This window comes from Oryzias melastigma, linkage group LG4, assembly GCF_002922805.2.
Source record: "Oryzias melastigma strain HK-1 linkage group LG4, ASM292280v2, whole genome shotgun sequence".
In the NCBI taxonomy this organism is placed as follows: domain Eukaryota; kingdom Metazoa; phylum Chordata; class Actinopteri; order Beloniformes; family Adrianichthyidae; genus Oryzias; species Oryzias melastigma.
This window is the reverse complement of record NC_050515.1, coordinates 10,289,397-10,307,186: the sequence shown is the minus strand read 5'-3', so window position 1 is coordinate 10,307,186 and position 17,790 is coordinate 10,289,397. Positions and strand designations below refer to the sequence as shown.

The window sequence follows — 17,790 nt, the reverse complement described above, 5'->3', positions numbered from 1 at the left end:
AGGAAAACGCCAAAAAAAAAAAAAAAGTAGCCTTTGAGTGCGTGCATATAATTTCAAACATAATGGTGAGGCACTGCTGTGTGGCCTCCAAAAGAGACTGAAGAAAGAGAACAATATGTGTGTTTCTAAAGGCAGGAAGGACAAGAGGAAAAGCAGGAACGTAAGACGACAGCGTGAGCGGCGACCATTACTAAAGCAGGAACAGACGCAGTCAGACTATTAGGTGATGCACATAGAAAAAAATATACAGAAGAATCGGAACCCTATCAATGGTTTCTCAAACCGAAGATGAGCACATTCGAATGCCCGATTTAGAAGCTTTAACCATTTTGTTTTATGGCAAAATACACCAACAAATGCGGCACTTTCACATCCTGTTTGAGGCTGGTGTGCAAATGTTAGAAACTGGAGCCAAGTCACCTCACAGGGTAACCACTAGGTGGTAAGTCACTTCTAATTACAACAGCTGACCGATAGCAGAGACGTCTCGACTTTTTTCCACTAGTCTGGCGAAACCTTCTGAGACCCTTCTGTAATCATCAAGGGTTGTTTATTTCAATAAAAGGATTATTATTAATTTTCTGACTCTTTTTCTATGAAGATCCCAGAAATGCTTCGTGGTAATTGGCTATATGTTGCTTTTTGGAAAACTTTGTATTTTTAGGTTTAAACACACTGTGCAATTTTTACAGCTCTACTGTTAGCCTTCAAACTGACCCCTCAGACAAGAAAACACTAATGTGACCCCACAAGAAAGTTTGGGGACCCCTGATTTACAACAATCGAACTTCACATTAGAAATGAATAATTTGCTCTGGTTCTAAAAAATTTTAGCAATGGGTGATGGTTTATTATTTTAGTATTCTCAATATTTAATTCTAAAGTTGAGGTCAACCCCCCCCAAAAAAGAGGTTGTTTTTAGAAAACCTTTTAAGGACATTTGCAGCTTGGCAAGATGAGCAATCAAGAAAAAAAAAAAAATCTAAAACTAAACTAAAATGTATTTAATTTTTTCTATTATTGTTACCGTCATTGTTAATTTTTTTTTTTTTAAAGAGAATTAAATTGGATGGATGAATGGAAAAACCATTTTGATAATGAAATAAATAATCATGAAATGTACCTGCTTTTATTCAATTATGAGGAATTAATGGCACGTATGTGAAATAATGGTAAATATTTTTGTTATTTATCATCTAGTTACTTTTTTAATTCAATAATAAGTTAATTAATTGTATATCTGATTAACAAAATAGAAGTGCACGCAAAAAAACTGTTAAGTTCACTTCCCTTTGGACACTCATATTATAATAACCTTTTTTTTGTTTCATTTTTCCTTTTTTCATTACTTGTGTAGCCACTTGCCACTGGTGGTGTTTATGCGTGAAAACCAATTGGGGGCTATTTCGCTGCGTGACATGGATGTGCTCCCGGTTTTTGCCTCTGACTTCACATGACTGCAGCTTTGGAGTCCACGAGAGACAAAAGGTGGGAAGCTGAAGAACAAAGACATCTGTTTGACGTCTGTTTGTGTGTAATTTCAGATATTCTTTTGCCAGCTGAGCTGAAAAACTCTTCAATTATGTTACCAGACACTCAATCCCCCAGGCAATCATAGGTACACTTCTCCCCGGGAACACGAGAACAATCAAGGGGTCCTCGTGTTATCACCAGAAGCTAGCACACGCCGAACGCCAAAATTGAGATGAAGACAAAGCATACAAGACTGACAATAAAAACCAAGATTGCAAATTACATCTAAACACAGACCAACAATGATGCAGACCAATTTGATTTATAGCAGACAGCACAAATACAGACTCTGACACAGATGTACAAACAAACATGGTAAAAGGGGGGTGTCACCACACTCTCAGCAGTCTTGTTCTATTTTTGTGAAACTGAAGCTTTCATACACCCAAACTTAACTGAACAACAGTGCAAACAAAGCCATAGTAGGACACAATCACTACTGTGGTTAAAAAAAAAAACATGTTTAAAAATCCATCCATCAGGGTTCTAAACCCGCTTAGTATCTTTCTGGATCACAGGGTTGCTGGAGCCTATCCCTGTCCCTGTTGGGTGAAGACGGGGACAGTTCACCGGTTAATCACAGGGCTGTTGACAAAACTTTTTCCAAATGTTTTGCTTTTACCCAACCACAGGGCTGCAGACCGGTACCGGTCCGTGAATCAATTGACATCCAGAGGCAGAAGAAATACATAATTATATCCCCTTTTTTTTGAGTCTGAAAAATCTTTTATTTATTTATTTTTTTATTTCCAGATTCTCTCATCTACACCTTCGACCACTTAAGCTGTAAAGTTTGGTCAGGGGAGCAAAATGACGACATCTTTCATTTTGAAAAATCTTTTGAAAATCGACCGGATTCTCTCGGTTACATTTCAGTCACTGATTAAAGCAGTCAGGTGACCCGTAACACATTAAAAGCTGTATGTGGAAATCCATACGAAATTAGTGCAAGAAAAGGAGAACAGACGAAAGAACAGACTACAAAAAGCAGGAGTCCAACTCAAAATTTGGATTTCTCGCAACACATCGAGCATGTTTACGTAATATTCATGACATTAATTGGCAGAATATGTTACCAGACTTTGATGTGCCACTGGTGTTATTATCTGGTTTAATTTTTTATTTTAATAAATTGGTGTTGCATTCAAGTATACTGTCTTTTTGTCATTGCGCCCACCCCACCACAACTCCTTAAATTCTTAGGGGTTGACTGGACAAAAAGGTTGGGGAACACTGCTTTATAACACCAGAGCCTAAATTTTAGCCTAAAAAGGTTAACCAATCTAAATCTAAAACACTTAATCTAAAGAGCTAAGAAGGGGTGTGTCCAAATCCGGGTGGTGCACCCTTTCAAGGTCAGGGCCTGCTGAATTGACGTTGGCCACCAGGTCCTTCGTTTCGCGGGTAGACCGGATGCTACCGGCTGTGAATTTGGACAGTCTAGCCTTTGCATAATTCCCACCGTTATATCAGCGAATATCCTGTTGCCAAGCAACCGTGATGTCCCGAACAGAGAGGAGAATAGAACCATTTTTTATTCATTTTTCAAACCTTGAGGAGTTTATACATGTGTATTAAAGTCGCAGGCATATGCAGTAGGAAGCCTAAATACTAGTTAACTTTAGCTAGTTTTATGGAAATATTTTGATCAACTTTACTACAGGTTGTAAAATGTACAATTCTTGCAGTAAATTAACATTCAGATATAACAGCACGATCAGCAGAGGTGATGTCAGTACTTACATAAGGCATGGGAGCAGGACAGCAGCAGTGATAGCAGCAGAGTGGTCGCACGAAGCAGGAATGGCAGGGAAAGTCGCGTTGCACCATTGGCGGCCATCTTGGCTGAAGCAGGGGAGGGCGGGGCTGGGACTGATCCGACGACCTGGCCGGGGAGCCGAGGCCCCGACTGCACAGGAGAGCGCAGGGTCTTCACAAAGGACAGCTCGCCACTCTGGAAGGAAATGAAAGTACGACTCGTTAGAGAGCTATTTGACCCCAACTGAAATGACGACTATGAGATGATAAACCGGCAATGCAATTCAATGTGTTGACATAAGGTCAGAGGATGTTGGTAGAACTGCCTCACCATTCTCAAATCGGGTTATTTTTTTCCATCTAAATTGCCAGATCTCGTCAATATTTGCTTATCTCATTGACTCGTAATTACACAGCCACCTGATGGTAATTCAGGGATTTTCTCTTTGTTTAAGTCAAATTCCCATTAATCTGCCAATCCACCCCTAGAGAGGCCTGGCAGACAACGCACCTCGCTCATATTGGTATGGCCACGACAGCAAAAAGACTCAGAAAAACACTTAAGGGCTTTACAGAGACTCATTAACACACTTTGTTAATTACACCAGCAAGACATGGGAGCAGGTGAGCGTCAAAAACACACGTAGAGCTATGGAGGACCGACTAGAGCGCAGACATTCTCGACGAATGAACTGCAAACATGACAACGCAAGTCCACTGGTTCCCATAGGAACTGCAGAGGGTCAGACAGGATCTGCCCTGCTTTGCTGTCCTTCTGAAAGACAATCAACTCCTCTGAGCTCCAGGGATGCTACCACTCAGCTGAGACTACACAAGCAGTGAGGGCGATTCTGTAAAAGGGAGATTAATTACCTGCACGCTGGGTGGTTAACAGCGTACAGGAGTGCAAACTGTGCAGACACAGCAATATTGCTCTCCTGTAACGTAACCACAGACCTGTCCATGCCGTTTGAATGTTTTCATAGCTGAAAGAGAATGTCTAGAACAGGAGTCGGCAACCTTTAACAGTAAAAGAGCTATTTAGGCTTGTTTTCTACTGATCAAAACCTTGAAAGAGTTGCCTAGTCTTCATTTAGTCTTTAAGAAATTTGGATTTGCATTCATAACCTTCTTTTTTTTAATAATATGAATTATCTCTTTTTTGGCACAAACAAAAGTAAAAATATAAAAAGAACCTAGCATTTCTCGAAATGTGTTTTTTTTTACGTTTGACAGAAGCTCAAATAACTTATTTTTCAGAATAAAAGATGCTCTGTGGCAAACAGGAATATCTCAGTGCATCTCTGGTTAGCTATTCACCAATGTTGTGCAGCATAAGATCATATGTGCTAAAAGATCAAACTTTTTACCTAAATTTTGCTTTGCATTCAAAATCTGTGTATTCTGGAGATAGTGTTGACAAAAAAAAGACGTCTTCAGGTCAACAGGGACGTAAAAACCTACATAGACAACCTAAATTACATAAATGCTAATTAAGTAATCCTTACTTTAAAAAAATGCCATTTTATTTTCCTTTTATTTCCTTATTTTTTGTTATTTCCCCTTCTTTGTCCTCAGCAGTCTTACACTGCTGGGTTTTGTTTTTTTAGTTTGGGGTGGACCTTGATAGTCTTAGTTTGCGGGCTTTATTTATTTGTTTTCTTTAGGCAGCATTAGCAGGGAGATGCTGACTCTGACGGTCAACATGGCTGGGTCAGCAGTCTCCCTGACTTATTTAATGTTTGGCCAAGGAGCCACCATGGAGAGATAAAAGAGCCACATGTGGCTCTAGAGCCGCAGGTTGCAGGTCCCTGGTCTAGAACAAATACCATATCGTCAAGAAATCTTTGCCCATATAAAAGAAAAAAAGTTGATCAAATCTAACTTATGCATAATATAAGTTTTAAGGGATCTGTTTTGCTTTTTTTGACCTTTCACAGGCAGACAACAACACCTCAGACAGCAGGGATATAAAACATTTAAAAAAAGAAGTGCCTAACCCTCATTTCACAACAAAAATACAGCAACAGGCACACCGAAAATAAGACCACGAACACATTCAGCGCAAAGTAAGACATGACAGACAAACTCTATTCACCCTCAAGCACACATATGCAATTTAAACTGCGAAATTCAAGAACACGCGGCACGGGCACACTTACAAAAACCACAAAGGGAGAGATCAACAATGGATCTTTTGATGCAACACAATGCCAACAAAGAGTGGGTGTTATTCAGGAGCTCTGCTCATCTTTCAGCGTGGTATTATACGCACACGTTCAACATGTGTGGGCCTCTGTTGTTTGTTGCTTTTTTTTTTTTTTTCTCTTGGCCTGGAGAGCAGGTGATGTCGCTGGAAAGGACTGAGGCAAATACTGAAACATTTATAGCGGGAAGAAGGGAGCACCAAATCATGGAGGGGGGACTTAAGAATGATGCTGCTGCCCCGCTGAATGTAAGCACTGGTGTAGGTAGAGGGAACCTTGCATCCCTGCAGGGAATTACCACATCTTTGCTCACAATATGCCAGGGTTATGATTTATGGCTCTCCCCTTAGGGCACAGCTATCCTCACCTCTGGTCGCTATATAAACTACACAGCAGCAGCGTTACAATAGTTTTGCTGTTAAACAGCATCAACATACATAACCTAAGGCCATATTTAGGCTATAGTTTACCTTTGTTTTCAAGCTACAATGTCAGACACCACTCCAATCATCTTTTGATCTATTGTAAAAATGTTACCAGGGGTCTTTAGATTGTAATTTGTGCTGTTTTAGACATATTTTTTTTAAATACAGTGTCATCTTTCTGTAGTCAATACATTCTTATCCCAAAGTCATCACACATTTTGGTTAAGGACCCCTCCGCGTCACTTTTTGATGTTTTGGGTGTCCCCAACACGTCGTTTTTTGACGTGCTGGATGTTGGTAAAAACCAAGGGTCCGCAACCCTCAGGAGGCAGTACCAGATGTGCATTGGTCCTCGGGATGCGTCCAGTACTGGTACCCTAACCCAGTACCGGTACTGTTTCACGTCTGGTACCATGTCTAGTTTGCGCCTGCTGCCGCTTCTAGTACCAGTTTGGGTCTGGTACCACAAGTGGTCTAATATCAGGTTAGGGTACCAGTACTGGGTTTGAGTACCGGTGTGCTACGCTCTGATTCGTGACCTGGAGGTTGGGGACCCGTGATTTAATGGGAACGGCCTGTACGTCATAAAAACGACGAGTTGGGGACACCCAAAACGTCAAAAAGTGACACTGAGGGGTCCTTAACCAATCTTCAATATGCGACGACTTGGGAGTGAGAATGTGTTGCTGCAGGAGATCATTAGAAATTCAGATCTGAGTTGTGGGCAAATGTGTTGTCAAGGAGTGAACTTGCTTTCATTTCCCATCATCCCTTTGTTCTCCCACTAACTTACAGACACTCACAACCCCAACCTAACAATAGCAATGCAACAAAATGGCATATTATTATCCAGCTTTACAGTTTTGAGCCAGTTACTAGCTCGGGCGAGGAAAACAAAGACATGCACGGATCTATATGTCTGCAAATGGATGCATTGGTTTTGTCTGCTCCTGATTCATCACTATTCAAATAAAGAAATGCTCAAGGACAGTTTTAATCTGAATTTTCTTTATAAGTCCTCCATCATGAGAAAAATGCCACAAAAACATGTAAAAAAAACACAATTTTCATTGGAGAAAGTCTGAAAATACAAATAAAACTAAATATATAATGCAAATATACTAGATTCTGAGAGCAAAAATGTAAATATGTTTAATACAATCCTAAAAAATAGGTGCAGCTCTACCTACTAGCTACCTATAAAAATGGTGGGACGGTAATATTTATTTATGTGCAGCAGATGTCTTAACCGTGCATTTAAAGTAGTCGACTACTTTGATTTAAAGATAAGCGTGACATGGGGAAACGCAGCGTGTTTTGCCAGAAATGACGCCTCCGTGGGAGTACCTGTCAGCTCCTGCTGGAAAGCATTAAACGCTTTCCACTGTCAAAATCACAGGATGAGCGCTAAATGCTAAATGAGCACTTAGTATTCTGGCAATGTTAGTCGAGGGGCCAATCGATTGATAAACCCTCAGCTGCTTCCACATTACAGGCTTTGATCAAGGGGGAAACTGCTAATGATCAAGTTTTACAGGCTTCAATGCCACATGGAGTTCTTCAACAACCTGCTCACCTCAAAGAATGTGAGGGAAAGGGATTGGAAGCTTTGAAGCATTTTTGTGCAAACTCGCTAAATGACAAGGAAAAAGTTAAAACAAGTTTAGGAAAACTAAAATCCTGATGTAAGTTTGCCACAAAGTTGTTAACAGTAGCTCCAAAAACTGCCATTTTCTTCATGGTAATCATCCAAGAGCTGAGTGAGCTTCTCCGAGGAACAATCACACTAAATCTAAATCATGGATCCTCTTATTTTGACATTTTTCTTTTGGATTGAAATCAGAAGTCTAAAACTGACTGTCAGTTCACTGAACTCTGGGCTATTCCCAGTCACGGGCAATGAATATATTTTGAATCTAGAACTTCCATCCCCCGTGAATCACTCCAGATATTAAACTGGTGCCAGGCTTCAGTAATTACAGCCAAAATAGCAGAACAGTTTCCACTGAGTGGTGGCAGTCACTTGCTATCAAGGACCCTCATTTTGACATGGTCAAGCCTTAAATTCTGCTCAGTCCCCCATGCAATATTGATATTAATGCACTTGATTACCGAGATAGAGATAGGCACAAAAGGGAAGGCGAGATGGGAATTTGCACCATAAGCATGAAATGAGAACAGGAGCAGTAGATCTCCAACTTCAAAGCCTTCCGAGCGACACACAGTGGGCTATGTAAATTTAGAGGGGAAAAATAAAGTGAATGCTTTAGAGCAAATAAGAGTAGAATGACGCCAAAGTGAAACACATGCTTGAGAAAAAGAAACAAACATGAAATACAATCCACATCTATTCCTTGTGTGGAGGTGTTACAAACAAACACAGTTAAACTATGTTTTTAATATAAAAAAATGGGGAAAAAAAGAGTCACAGGGGATTCGCTCATTATCACACGATGAGATGAAAGGTAAAAACCTTTCACACACCATTGAAAAGCACATATTTTTCCTTTGCTCGATGATCAGGTAAATGTATTTGATCTCTAGGTATTCAAACCGAATAATATACTGCTTTAGGTCGGATCCAATTTTTTTTTTAGTTTTGTTTGCTTGTTTTTGTGCCTTTCTTCTTTTTCCCTGAATGTTGAGCTTTGCAGAATTCTGTTCCCTATAAACTATGTCATCCATGAACAGGCTTTACCTAATGAATAAATAGGTTTTTTGTCAGCATTTGCTAGTTACTGCTAATTATATTAATATATCTGCGGCAATTTAGAAGAAATTCAATTTTTAAAAAAGCACTTCAATGAAATGTGTTTTGGGTATTTTCCTAACATGTTCTTGTTCCATTTTTCTGTTGATGGAGGAAATATACTGTGTTCAGGGTGGGTCATAAGTTTCCATACAAAGGAAAATGAACACATATACTAAATAAGTTTTTATTTATGTACTGTCTTCATCTGTGGCCCTGTGTCTTGGACCACTTCGTAGTTGATCTGCAATAATTCCAGTTTTCTGAAATTTGCAAATAGGTTTTGCCACAGTGTTGTGTGTGATGCTTGTTCCATATTTCTTGTTAAAACTTTGAGCAACTATGCGACTACTTCCTGATCCAGCCATCAGTATATTTTTTCTCTTTGGTCAAAGAGCAATTGCAGGATGCCTAAAATATATATAAAAAAAATAGACACATTATAGATTCTTCTATGTATGGAAACTTATGGCTCACCCTGTAAAATAAATTGGGCTCTAAATTACGTCTTCATCAAATTTGTTGTGAATCAGGAGAGAATGAAAAAAAAAACAGTTTAAAAAAGAGCATATTTGTTGTGTAGAAAATACTCTGCATGAGCCACAAGGTCTCATCTCTGCTCCATTCTCTAGTAGATGACTAAATCCATGTACGCCTTTGGTGTCCTCGTCAGTCAAAAACTGGATGGCTAGTTAGCTCCGATATTGCTCGCCATTGTTGTTGCACTGGTAATGTTAGGTTATAGTTAAAAAGTTAAAGTCCCATCAGTTGTTACACACCAAGGTGTGAAATATGTTCTTTGCATTTGACTTTTCCTCCAGTGAGCTGCAGACTCCCCCCCCCCAAAAAAATCCAACTCCTTAATGCCGAGTGTCACTGGGTTCCATTTTTAGAGTCTTTGGTATTACTTGGCCTGAATTTGAACTCATGACCTTCCAGTCTCAGGGTGGACATTCTACCACCACTGAGCTGGTCTTGTTAGTCTGGCAAGGGGTGTGAGGGCCAATAAGCTAGCAGGAGAGTGTGTAAACAGAGCACTCCCAGAAACTGGGAGGGTAAGGGGGGCGGGGTTACTCTCTGTCAACAGTTCAGAGGGGAATGTCCTAGGCCAAACCAGAATTCTTCCCCTACCCTTCAGACTTCTCCCTACACCTCCAGTTGTAGGGGTATTTGAAGGGGTAGTTGTGTCCAAAATAGTTTTTTTAAGGGCCGCTTAGGGATTCAGAGCCATCCGCCGCCAGGGAGAAGTGCATTTCTTCACGTAGGAGTAAAATCACTGTTGGTATAATGTTGTTAGGTCCACGCTAACATAGCTGACGGGCAAACTCTCCGTACAGAGGGCTTAATGTAGAGGTAGGGAGAAGTCATAGAGGAACAATTCGGATTTGACCCTACGACATGTCACAGATTTTTTTTTTTTGTCTAAAAACAACATATTCATGATCAAAATACCTCTAGGAATGCTTTTAAAATATGTCAAAAGATAATTGTCTCTTTAATGGAATACTTTTTTTTTTACATTTAAAGACTTTCAAAACATCCTAAAAATAATAAACAGCTTTATTTTTCTGGAATTTTAATCAGAAAGACTGAAAAAGAATTCCTCAACAAAAACTGAGGTTGACAATGACAGACACAAGGAGGGAAAAAAAAATCCACTTCTAGTTCAGTCAAGTGATTAAATGTTTATAGCTTGTTATAGGCGCAATCATTTCCTTCCCGTATATCAGCTTATTAGCAAAGTTACTATGTTCTTGTCCATAAGACAAGATGAATAAAAGAGGCTAATTTATTGTTAGCTGCTTTTTATACGACTCCCTAAAGTGCCTTTGCCAATACCACACCACTTTTGTGTCGTTTCCATTCAACTAAGCCCTCCCGACATCTACATCAGAATCAGCAACATTATGCAGGGCTTGCTTTTCTGTTTACACACAGAGGCAAAAGTTGTCTTCAGTTCTCAGAAAACCAAAATAAGTCAGAGTCACAGACAGATGAAAAAGTAGTGCTCACATTTGAAATAATTCTAGCCTCTCTAAACGGTGGTTTCTTTTCTTCATGCTTAGCCTTCAGCTGCTCTCTTTTTTCTTTCTTTTTTTGCAGTCTTTCACTACAGATGAAGCTTTTATGCGTCATTCCTCTGAGTCATGGCTCAGCTAGTTACCGTCTTTCATCATTAGGACCTCACTGACAACTAGCAACCAAAACAGGTACAGATGTTATATAGGATGCATTGAGTTTCTATTGCTGAGAGTAAACTTTTCAATCAGTGTGTGTTTTGAAAGAGCTCAAGTGCAAATAGTATTTAGAATTTTTATTGTTTAGATTTGCATTCATTTGAAAGGCAGTAGGTACAAATTTGGCATCCCCATTTCTACATGTAGGCATTCACTAAATTTTTTGTGTGTGCCTTGAAAACATATCTGTTTATGCATAATTGAACAAACAAATATATGCCCTTTATTATCAGAAGCATGGACAAAACTTAATGCATAAATGTACTCTGCAATAAAACAAAACTATAGTAACTAGCGCTGCCCGATGTGAGTAAAATATATGCGATATAGGTAATCATTCTTGCAATGGCGATAAAATTTGCTATACATGAACAAAAAACAACAAATAAAAAAATTCCTTTCCTCTTCCTTTCCCACCGCTCTATCCTCTCCTTCCCCTTTTGAACCTGCCTATACTAAACTATGCTTGCGTTGCAGATGTTTGATGGAGAATTACATGAATTTACATGGAATTGCAGGGCTTTTATGTAAATGTCTCTGTGTGTCCTTATATCCTTGCTTTCCTCTGTCACGACTAGCCGTTCCATGCAGTACGATCCAAGGATTGGGAAAGAAAGGACACGCATATCGTTGCCAACATGTTGGAATGGAAATCCAAAATGAAGCAAAGACAAGATTGCATGACTACATTTAAATATTTATAATAAGTTGTACACTGGTAAACACTGGTGTGCCCATGATAGTGGAACAAGTAGTGACAATAATGAGGCTACACTTGAGTCTAAGGTGATTATGCTCATTAAACGAATACCTAAAAATAGAAAGTAGTTACTTCACGATGAATTGCACTTGCAAATAATTATTTATTTTTTATTTTTTAATGTTTAATGCAAATTACTAAAAAAAAGTAGATACTCCATTTAGTTTTTTTTTCTAAAACAGTGTTTAGAATTGTTGGTAACTGCACTGCTGTGACCTCATTAGGAGATTGCAGAATGCTCTGCCTTGGCAACCTCTCCTCGGAGTGGTTTTCCCAGGAGCCTTTGCCCTCAAATGTTTACAGCCCCCTTCTAACCAAATAGAGGATGGTGCTTGACGCCTCAGACACACCTTACATCAGACATCTGCTGCCTTCCTTGGACTAACAGACCTTCTCCTATAGAATTTACCAAGGAAACTAGAATTTCAAACTTAGCTAGGGTTCTTGTGCCGTTTTATCCACACTCAAGTGAGCACTCATATTTTGTATATAGATGAAAAAAAAAAAAAACGCCCTTATGTTTGTGTGTCTTCGGTTGGAGCAAGTGGTGAATAATGAAAAATTTCACACTTTTATTTGGTTTGGTTCGCAGTTAAGTGGAAATGTCACGCAGTTAGAGCAGCTGCTCCTTTGGGGGTGGCTTTCCCAAAATGAGCTCTGACCAGGAAGAAAACAACCTGCTAATTCTCTGACTAACATCTCGTCAATATGTGAATTCACAAAACGCTTTTTCTTGATGTGTACTTTATCAGACATGGATTAGGGATTTCTGTCATTTACTCTTTTTGGATTTCTTTATTTTTTGTTTGCACTCACAGCGTGCCAAAATTGCAACTGGATCCACTTGCATGTGAATCAAGCCCCTTGTTATCTGGCAAACCAGGGTTGGCTTGTTTAGTTCCCCCTGGAATTTAAATGAGCTTTTACACCTGCCAAAAAATAACTGACCACCCAACAAAACACACTCAAGAGCTGTCTAAGAAAAGGCAGTTTGAAAGCAACTTTCTTTTGTGCTTCATGATAATCTGTGTTGTCAATAATTATACTTTAGCATTTAATGTTAGTTGTCAGAAACCCAAGTTGGATCTGTTTTTTCACTACATTTTACCCATCCCTTGGAGAAGTGGTGAGTTGATGTGACAACGTAAGTATATTAAGTAAGATCAATATGATTAATTTTGGTTCAAGTAAAGCTATTTAATTATGTGGAAATCCTTTCCATAATTTTTTTATGTTCATTTAACATGACAGTTTTTTGAGTGTGAACTATATAATATTGTTCTTTTTTTAACTTAGACAACAACAAAAAAGTCATTTAACTTAATTCTTATTTATACTTTTTCCCTCCTCGGACTAATGCGGGACAGGAAGTCCTCAAACTTGATGACAGAGGAAGTACCGCTGATAGCGGTCATCATTCAGATGCAGCTCCTGCAGCAGATGGTGAACCGCACCATACTAGGAGTCGCTAAAAAACTTAATGAAACCAGACATGGAGATGTGATTAGAACAGTTTCTTGTAGAACTCTTCAAAACAAATAAACCTGATCTCACAAGCTCATCCATGTCTTCTATGCACTGTAAATGAGATATACACAGACACTGCTCCATGTAGCAATGAGGCTAAAAATATTTGGCAATAGCTTCTCCAACACGTGTCAGTATGAACAAATTTTTGGACAATGGTTGAGTAGGGAATTTACCAAGCAACCAAATAGAAGCGGCCAACACGAATTTGATGCACAAATCGTTTTGTGTCAGCGTAGCATTAGAGTCGGCTCTCTTAGACACGACAGAAACTTTACCATTAGACCACTGAGGGGGTATGTTTGGTACTTAGTTAGCTCTTGTTGTGTTTTAAACTACATTGTCTTTGATGTATATATAAAAAAAGTGAAACGTTTGGGGCCAAATTGCCACAAACCAATTGAATCTTTCCTCTTCCAGTTTTCTCTGGGGTTTGCCCCTGGCTCGATCAGACGGAAATGGGTTTACTCTGCACATTATGAGGTAGCACTGTCTTCCCAATAAACATCCAGTGCTATGAGGCTTTTAACTGAAATCCACCTCTGCTGAGGTTGAGTGCACAGCAGCAAGCATTGGGGCTGAGCAGCAGAGATGAACAGATTGGCAGCTAGGAGACTCTGGAAGAAGGCTGACCACTTATGTAGTGACTTTACAAAACAAGCACTTTGTTTGCCAGAGTGGGGTGATGGGTTTCTGACATTTGGCATCAAAATTTATATGCACATGAACACAGTTGTTGTTTTCTAGCCTCTTGCTCTGTTGCCCTGGCTGTCAGTGATGATGAAAGCCAAAGGTTACAGGTGGTCTTGTCTGTGATAGCCATCACCTTGGACAGAAAGAATCTGAAAAGAAAGGGCACCGCTAATATGACATAGTCTCTAAAGACTGCATTTAATCAGAGGACACTATGTGGGTCAAAATTGAGAGAGAAAAAAAGAAGCAAGATGAGGTGTGACGCAGTTTTAGGTGTAGAGTGGCAGCAATTTAAGAGAGGGCTGGTTTAGAGAGCTGGGGGAAGGAAGGAGGGGGCTCGCAAAGGTGACATCAGCTTTTGGCCAGCTGCCGAAAGAGTCAGACAAGCATTGCACAGTCTGGCCAGCGGCTTGAATGCCCTTTAAAAATTGCCACAGGAGGGGAAGAGAAGTTTTTGAAGGGCGACAGGGACAGCTGGGGAAGCATGCTTCATATTCATTCTAGAAATGGGATGTGGATGTGGATGGGGGGGTGAAATTATGCTAAGTGAACAAGTAGGAGGCAAAGACTGGCAGACCAGGGTGTTCAGAAAATGCTCCTGTGCAACTTGTAGTCATCACCGTGTCATATTTGTTGCACGGTTTGAAAAGTTTAACTTATGGAAAAAGTAGACGTAAAATATAGGAAAAACCACGCCTACACATCAAAGTTGCACCTGGCACATTTGTACTTAAAATGACTGTATAGATTTTAAAATGTACAACTTGGGAAAAAAATATTTGAAAAAACTCAGCAGTCAACTATTTAATTGTATAAGCCTTGCCACCAAAACAGAAGAACTTTGTAAAGCCTAAGGTCAAATCCAAATTCTTCCCCTACGGCTTCTACTTGACCCTCTAATTGTAGGGGCATTTGGAGGGGTAGGGCTGTCCGAAATAGCTTTTTTAAGGGATGTAGAGCCATCTGCCATAAGTGTCTTCTGTGGCGCACAGTGCTGCCTTTTTATTTTAGCATGACTTTTTAAAAGTTATTTATTTATTTATTTATTTTTTTGTCAAAAGTCTGTTTATTGCAGAACCAATGTGAAGGACCATGAGATCAGAGCCTGCCTGGGTTGGCTTACCTACTTCCACACTCTCTTCCTGGGTGTTGAACCGGAGGGTCTGTGGCCTGTATGCACCTACTGGCACCTGGAGACCCGTCCAGGACAAGCTGGAGGCCATGGATGACACCGAGCTCAAAGCAGCAGCCGCCGACATCGACAACACACTCAACAAGAGCCAAAACCCTAACTACTAAAAAACTATAGTGCAGGACTATTTAGTGCCCTGTATTTTACAGGTAATTCAGACATGACGCTCACTACTTTTCTTTTGTTTTTCACGATGTGAAAATCAAATAAAAACGAAAATTTCTCGACATTTATTTATGATTCTGTTGTGTTCTGATGGTAAAAATGTGGATGGTTTATTCAAATATTACATTTAAACACGTTTTTTTGTTCGAATTTCTTCGGCCGCAATACATTATGGTCTATATCCGCTAATCTAGTGGCCATCGATGTACACTAGTTTTTCGCAAAGATTTCTGGGAAATTTCGAGTGCACTCGGTTTTGGAATAAGTATATTCGGACAGCACTAAAAATGGCGACACACTATTTAGTGCACTATATAGTGATTAGGGGGGGAATTAGGACACAACCGATGTGTATTTTCAAGCATTAGCAGCTCTGCGCTAACGTAGCTAACCTGAGACTATTGATAACATCATTGAGTGGGAGTAACGTCCAAATTTGAAGACACTATTTTTCAATAATTCTTGGTTTGAAGGGCTCAATGTAGGGGTAGGGTGAAGTCATAGTGGTAGGGGAAGAATTCAGATTTGGCTTAAGTATCATACACCAATTCAGGGGTTGACCTGTACCGGTGCTCTGGGTTTTTGAGTTTTTCGAGCCCGTGGAGTATCATATGAAAGGAGTGGCCACATTTTAAGAGGGGTGTCCCGCTGTTGTCTTAAGGCTTGTATGGCCACCTCAGGGGATGTCATGAAAATGGAATGCACCATTGTCAAGTGCACGATAAATGTATTGTGAAGTATTTGAAGTATTTGCACTCATAAGATACCCTTATGTCACACTAATCATTAGTAAGATGTGGGTACTGGCTCCCAACTGACCGTGCATGAATGTGCCTGTAGGACTCCAAATAACGTCCATAGAATGTCCACACAAACTATTCTCTGATTGTCTCAGTAACTAATTTCTATCAGTCAGGATGGACACAAGGAGCTCGCAAGGAGAGTGCATTCATTACATGAAAAGCACTAATGGGTTTGTTGCTCAACTTACAGGATTGGGAGTGTTGAAATTATGAAAAATATATACCGCAACCCTGGGTCTGATCTACTTCTCCCTTATTTACCTTTCCGTAGATTTTGAAACGACCTGCTACTTAGTGCTGGGCAATGTTACGTTACATATCATGTTGGCAATAGAAAAGTGTCTATGGTGCCAAATCTCTTCTATTGTTTTTATTTGTTTATTTAAAGCTGAACATTTGTGCCAAAATTGATTTTCCTACTAAGAAACTTGGAACTGAGTGCTCTTTAAAACACTATTTTCATATTGCCTAGTACTACTGTCGCTCACAACATACCTGTAAAAAAAAAAAGTTTCACTCTACAGGCTCACCGAGCAATCTACGACCTTGTCACTTTATGCGGGTCACGTACAGGTCATGTACAGGTTTGTCCATTTATTACCCACAGACAGACCATATCGACCAATAAGGGCAGTTGTGACAAAGAGTTGCAATTTGTCTCACGAATTAGAACAGATATGTTGACAACCAGCAGTCATAAATGCTTGCTATAGCGGACAGGAAAGTTTTCTAGAGTTTAAGACTCTCAGACATTCATCCGCCCTGCTATGTTTAAGTGTAGCCCATCCCAGATTGGCTCCAGCTCCCCGTTTTCTGTCAGCCATGCCACTGTGTATGTGCAGGCATGCGGGAACAATTTTCTACTTTGATCCTTCTAAGAAGACTTGAACGGCATAATTTTAAGAGTAGTCAGTTTAACAACACTTCAACTTGAGAACAAAGTCATTGCTTCCTGATGCAAGTAACTAAAGCCAAACATAGCATTTCATTTCTTGATTTTTTTTTCCAATCACTGTGTGGTAAAAACGCTATTAATTTTTTTGTTTTTTACTTTTTGCGTAAATTACATCGACTGAACTTTTTTCCATTTTAAATTCTGAGTTATATTCTCATCTTCTTTAGCAGGGAACTTACAGTAAAGTACATTTGCTGTTTGGACTCTTATTAATACGTTCCTTTATCTTGTCAAAGTACATAGAAAACATAAAATGTAGAAACCAACATTTTTACCCAAGGGGACATGGTAGTATCAATTATGAAGGCATACGCACACAAAAAGAACAACTATTTCCTCTGTTGATTAAAAAAAATGGGCCTTTTCACCAAGAGAGGACATCTTTTTCAAACCACTCTTTTTCAATAAATTAGTAGAAAATTGAGGTAATCCTTGTAATTTACTTCTAAAACTTGGCCATATTCTATCAAAAGGGTAATAGTATTAAGTAGGGCCTCTTCAGTACCCAGACTAAAAAAAATAAAACTTTTTTCATGACTTAAATTAGGAAAGGTGTATTCTGATTCAGCTCCCATGAGTCATATTATTATAATTTACAAGAGAGAAGAGTTTAAAATGAAAATTTTCCTCTTATCTTTACAATGCTGTCATTAAACCAGCGAGATTAAAGCAGATCAGGAACCACACTGGTTATTAATTCTTCATGTATTACAAGTCCATCCAATTTAAGTTAGTTTGTCCATGCAATCTTTGGACATCACTGTGATCTAATTTTGCTCAAAGCAA

At 39.4% G+C, this 17,790-nt stretch overlaps 1 protein-coding gene across 8 annotated transcripts in view; it reads right to left on the bottom strand.

Moving 5' to 3' along the window:
* ptprsa (protein tyrosine phosphatase receptor type Sa) overlaps window positions 1–17,790 on the bottom strand; it is a 292,916-nt gene that overhangs the window by 166,954 nt on the left and 108,172 nt on the right. For all 8 annotated transcript variants that reach the window (XM_036211506.1, XM_024278989.2, XM_024278979.2 and 5 more), the window contains one exon: window positions 3,277–3,487. In XM_036211506.1, coding sequence (XP_036067399.1) covers window positions 3,277–3,373 — 97 coding nt within the window. In that variant the 5' untranslated portion in view covers window positions 3,374–3,487. The remainder of the gene's footprint in view (window positions 1–3,276; window positions 3,488–17,790) is intronic.